General features: G+C 36.1%; 1 protein-coding gene across 1 annotated transcript; it reads right to left on the minus strand.

Moving 5' to 3' along the window:
- Positions 1-721: 721 nt before the first annotated feature.
- Positions 722-4718, minus strand: LOC125843278 (uncharacterized). The gene is made up of 2 exons (XM_049522500.1): positions 3040-4718; positions 722-1241 (listed from the first exon to the last, which is right to left on the minus strand). The coding sequence occupies exon 1, from the start codon at positions 4355-4357 to the stop codon at positions 3098-3100; it is 1260 nt and encodes a 419-aa protein (XP_049378457.1). The 5' UTR covers positions 4358-4718; the 3' UTR covers positions 722-1241; positions 3040-3097.
- Between the last annotated feature and the right edge of the window lie 459 nt (positions 4719-5177).

The raw sequence follows: 5177 nt of genomic DNA on the forward strand, positions 1-5177 counted from the left end.
TAAACTCATCTCTCAAATTTTATTTGAGAGTTTTGTTCTCATAATCAATTATTTAGCTATAACTAAAGGCATACAATTTCTACATAAACACACTGATTTAAATCAACATCATCAACGTAATCTTATAGTTGGAACCATGCTCTTAATTTAATATTTGAGCAAACAACCTTGCAACTATTAAATTGCAAGTTGATACCAAACACACATATGTGACCATACCTTGAATGCATCTATGAAACCTTTTAATAGTAAAGGGTCCACATGACAGGTGAATGGACCCATATTCACCCTTTTATACGTTATGGGGAAAAAATTATGGGATACAATTCCAATCTTAGTTGATATGACCAATTTATCACAAGAACAAACAACACGAGAATTTGTGATTTTTCTTTTATTTCTTCAATATATAACCACATGACCGATTTGCCAACTTGTTTTTCCTTTAGTAAACGCCCAATTTACTTTCACATTTGATTCCAATGTCATGCCCATATTTATGTACAACAAACAACTTGAAAAGATGAGTAACTTTTCACATAAATATTTATAACCCGCTTAGATTGTAGCAATATGAAGATATTAAATCTTTCCAAATTTCTATGTTTGAATATAATTTTTTTTTTCTTGTCAATTTCTTTGAAACTTAAAAAGTTTCATTTGAGACTCACTATAATCCCAATATCATGAACAGTTTCATTTTTTTTTTTTTGGATAGTAACAAATCATCTCTTTCGAAACTCTCAATCGAATTTGTGTATTAACACATATTCCATAACACCATTCATATAGTGAACATCTCCTTTTAGAGAGGAAAATTATTACACGGAACCTCTGCTCTGCAACCTATCACCATAAACTCCCCTACTCTCCTACTATTGTAAGAGCTAGCCAATACAGGTGAATTTCTACTTGATCCAACACTACCATCAGCTACTCCAGTCCTATCATACTTCCATATGCTAGAATCCTGAGATACCATCTTCCTGACGTACATGAGACGATGCAAAATCTGTAGCATCTCGAAAAGGGATGGAAGAGCCAGATCTAAACAGAAGGGTGCTGTCTTTCTCAGAAGACCTATAGGGATTGATATTTTGTTGAACATCCCTTCCAGAGTACTTTAGGCTGTTGTTTTGACTTTCTGCCACAGAGAGAGCAGGGAAATCCAGAGGACTAACATTTGGAGCAGACAAGGCTTTTGAATTCATATTTTGATTCAACCCGCCATCAACTTGAAGCTGTAACAACGAGCTTTGAGCCATTAGTATGTAATTGAAGGTTCCAAAAGAACATAGTCTTCAATTGAAAATCAATCTTCAAAACCATTAGAGAGACATTTCCTATATTGTGTCCATTACAACTATTTTGTCCAGTGCAATTAATTTGACTGAACATCTAACTTATTTTGTATAATCCTCAGAAGAATTATTACTTCGGACTTAAGACAATCTAAGAAATAGATAAGTGACATAGACTACTAGGACACTGAGACTCAACGATGGAAGCTAATTGACTAAACTTTTTTTTATAAGTAGCTGATTCACTAAACTTACCACATAATTGAATTTCTAGACAGTTATAACCATAAGAATATTTAAACATCATGTGTGGAGAAATTCTGGATTACTTAATTTAATGAAGACACGGTGCTCAGATAATTCTAATAACTGAATAATACTTCCCAAAAGTTTGAAAGCGCGGACACAACAAAGGAATATCCACGGTCACTTTATGTAGTTGGTAGTGAAAGAGGTATGCTTAATGGATGAAAATTTAAGGGAAAGGCATTCAGTATCTTCAAGATGCTATCTTTGTGGTAAGGAAGCTGAAACTAACTGTCACCTTTTTTTACATTGTGAAGTGACTTCTCAAATCTGGAACATCTTTTTAAGCATGAGTATCAAATGGGCGATGCCTAAAAACTCTTTGGAGTTGTGAAATGCTGGAACAGGTTAGGATGGTTACTCAAACAGAAGAACTGATTGAAGATGATCCCCCTATGTATTTTGTGGGCCAATTTGAGGGAAAAAAACTTGATATGCTTTCAAGGCATGAGTAACCAAATTCAGAAGATCAAGATGAACTCCCTTTTGTTATTTCATTTTTTGGTGTAAAGAAGAACCCCTCTAGTGGACACTGTAGCTATCCTAGAAATTTTAGAAGCATTGTAAATAGCTTAAGGTTATCGAAAGCAGGCTCCCTACTCCACAAAGGTAGGGGGCAAGGTTTGCGTATATCCCACCCTCCCCAGACTCCTCTTGTGGAATTTCACTGAATATGTGGTTGTTGTTTTGTTGTTGTTGCATTCTTATGCATTTCCTTTGTTTTTAATGTCTAGAATTTCAGTGAACTAAATATATATTGTTCAAAAATAATTTCCAAGTGAAAGTGCAACAATAAACAACAAATTAAAGGACGCTATGACATTCATCATCATGCCCTACCAATTACCATTGTAGTTGTTGGTGCCCAGGACTCTTTCTGCCTGATATGGGAAATTAACTGGGGCGCAAGTTATACAATGGAATTTTACCTTTGTTTAATGTAAACATAATTGATGTACCCTATCACATCATCTTTTAGGCTCGTGGAACAGCCTGAGATTCACAATATTTTTTTTAAAACATCAAATATATAAATGGGTAGATAATTGAGTCCTCATCACAAGCAGCAAGGGAAATATCACTAGCTAAGTCGACTAACTTCAGAATTGAGCAACATCACAAAATTACCAAAACTTGGTGGAACATGCCAATAAGTCTTCTTTCTTAATTATTGTAATCAAGAAATGACTGATGCCACCCTGTGCTAGTTGAAGATAAAAGGGAAGAACATCAACGACAATAGGTTACAACTTGAATAGAAAAACCAGTTTATGAGATAAAAGTGTCTGACTAGACCATTTGTAACAAACAAATGACGTAATGATTATCTTGTTACTCAGACATAAAGTTTCCCCATCATAAGTAACATATTGGGAATGGTATGAGAGTAGAGATGCATTTTGATGGCAGCAAAAAGTTGTTACATACTAACCTACTATACACATTGATGAATGCATCTTCCACATTTCTAGCTTTCCCTGTCAGTCATATCAGCAACTTATAGAATGCAGCAAGAACATATTATTTCTATAGGTAAATGACTTATTCTTGGCACCAATGCACCACAGATGGCCTTGTACTTCTAGGTCGCCTTTCATTCCTGCTGTTTCCCATACAAACTTGAAAAGCCCCAGAGCTCTGCTTAGCTGCTTTACCCCGCTCTGCAGCATATTCTGCTCATCAGATGTTAGGATCTTTCCCATGCACAGACGAAACTTATCCCCTCGACCAAGTGGATAAAGTCCTCCACATACTTCAATATCAACATCCCAGATGCTGCCATGAAGATAATAAAGAAGAAGTGTGAACACACATCGTGATGGGTGGCCCAATGTCTTAGTCAACTTTTTATGCACTAAACTCTCCTGATAGCGAGCTTCCTTAAATCCAATGTTTTTGTCTATGAAAACATCCTTAATCTGATAAAGCCCCTCTTTCATGACCTCAAGCTTCTTTACCTCCGAAGTTAATTTTGTCTCTTCACTCAAGCAATCAATAAGGTCGCTGAACATTTCAAGAACACCTTCCCACTTATGAGAAGCAGGTGACTCCACACCTTTTGCAGGTGCGACGCGCATCCATGAAGTGGATTCAGGGTCATAAGAAGTTGCATTCTCTAAATACTTTTGACAAGTTGTAACTATTTGCTGCGCCATTCTAATGTCTTTACTCGGACATCTACAATTTAGAAAATCAATATTAGATTTCAGTCCATACAATATCTCCTCAACTGCCCCTATCCATACGGGGTACTTTGTGACCTGTGCACATATTGATTGCCTGACAAGCTTCCTTTGTTGTGCAGAAACATTCAGGAAGTTTGAAATTTTTGTGAGGGAATCAACTGTAATTGATTCCCTCTCGTTATTTTTACTAAAACAGACAGGCTGATCACATTGTACTTCAGCTAATGCTTGTGCCACATTCTTTTTCATCATTTCTTGCATTGATGGACACCCAATAAAGGTCCTAGCCAGTGATTTGAAAGAAGACAACTTTTGTTCCAAGCTTTCATCATGAACTCTCGAGTGATCATTAACATTTACTAGCTTGCCATCAACTAAGTCAACATTCTTCAGCAAAAGGTTCAGTTTTGTTAATTTTGAGAAAGCTTTCTCATACCATTCAGAAGGCAAAGACTCGTCCTGGAATTCCTCTGAGCAGTGATAAAACCGCATCACCCCACTAGTCTTGGCTGTCAACATCTTAGCTCGAGGTATAAGGTTCCTCCTCACGCTACGCATTCCCATTGTAAGACCAACTTAAGTTACCATAAAAGATACACTTCACACAACCAGCAACTACTTTGTTTTCTTCTTCTGACAATTGGGACGCCTAAAAACCGAACCTCATCGAAAATTCAACATACTCAGTCCATTGAGGCATTTCATCGATCAGGTTGTGTGCATATATTTCTTCACAATCAACTTCAAATTGAAGGCTGAAACGAATTCAAATCTTGAAGTAGTCAAACTAGAAAGGGTATAGAACAGCATAAATTTTCAGCATTGGTGAAGAACAAGATGAAAAGGAGAGCGAGCGCTATAGTTTGACGCCTTAAAAGTTTGGTACAAGAAAAAGAGGAGTGAGGCAAGTACCAGTTTTTCAAAAAATACAAGGATGAAATGCCAATAATACATACACCTACGTTTTTTTTTTTTTTAGTTTCCTATTTAAATTATTGGGAGTGTTAGGGCATCTCCAACCGTATATCTATTGAGAAACTTTCGTATATAACCACTCAAAAATAGTCTAATTATATTTCATAGCTATAGTTTACTAATTATGATTCAAGATACATGTTATAGGGAGGAGAGTGATGAGCGAGATTGGGAGAGGGAGTAGAGAGGCGAGCGAGAGAGGGCTGAGAGTGAGAGAGAGGTATATTGTATATGTATTCGGTTAGATAATTTTATATTATACATATGTATTTGTATATTTTGGTGAGCGAGATTGGGAGAGGGAGGAGAGAGGCGAGAGAGAGAGGACAATAATTTGTATAATTCGCGTATTTTTGTATAAAACTCGAAATAAAGAATTAATAAACATAAACATATGAACTTTAAATAA

The sequence above is a fragment of the Solanum stenotomum genome, chromosome 10 (assembly GCF_019186545.1).
Source record: "Solanum stenotomum isolate F172 chromosome 10, ASM1918654v1, whole genome shotgun sequence".
Classification (NCBI taxonomy): domain Eukaryota; kingdom Viridiplantae; phylum Streptophyta; class Magnoliopsida; order Solanales; family Solanaceae; genus Solanum; species Solanum stenotomum.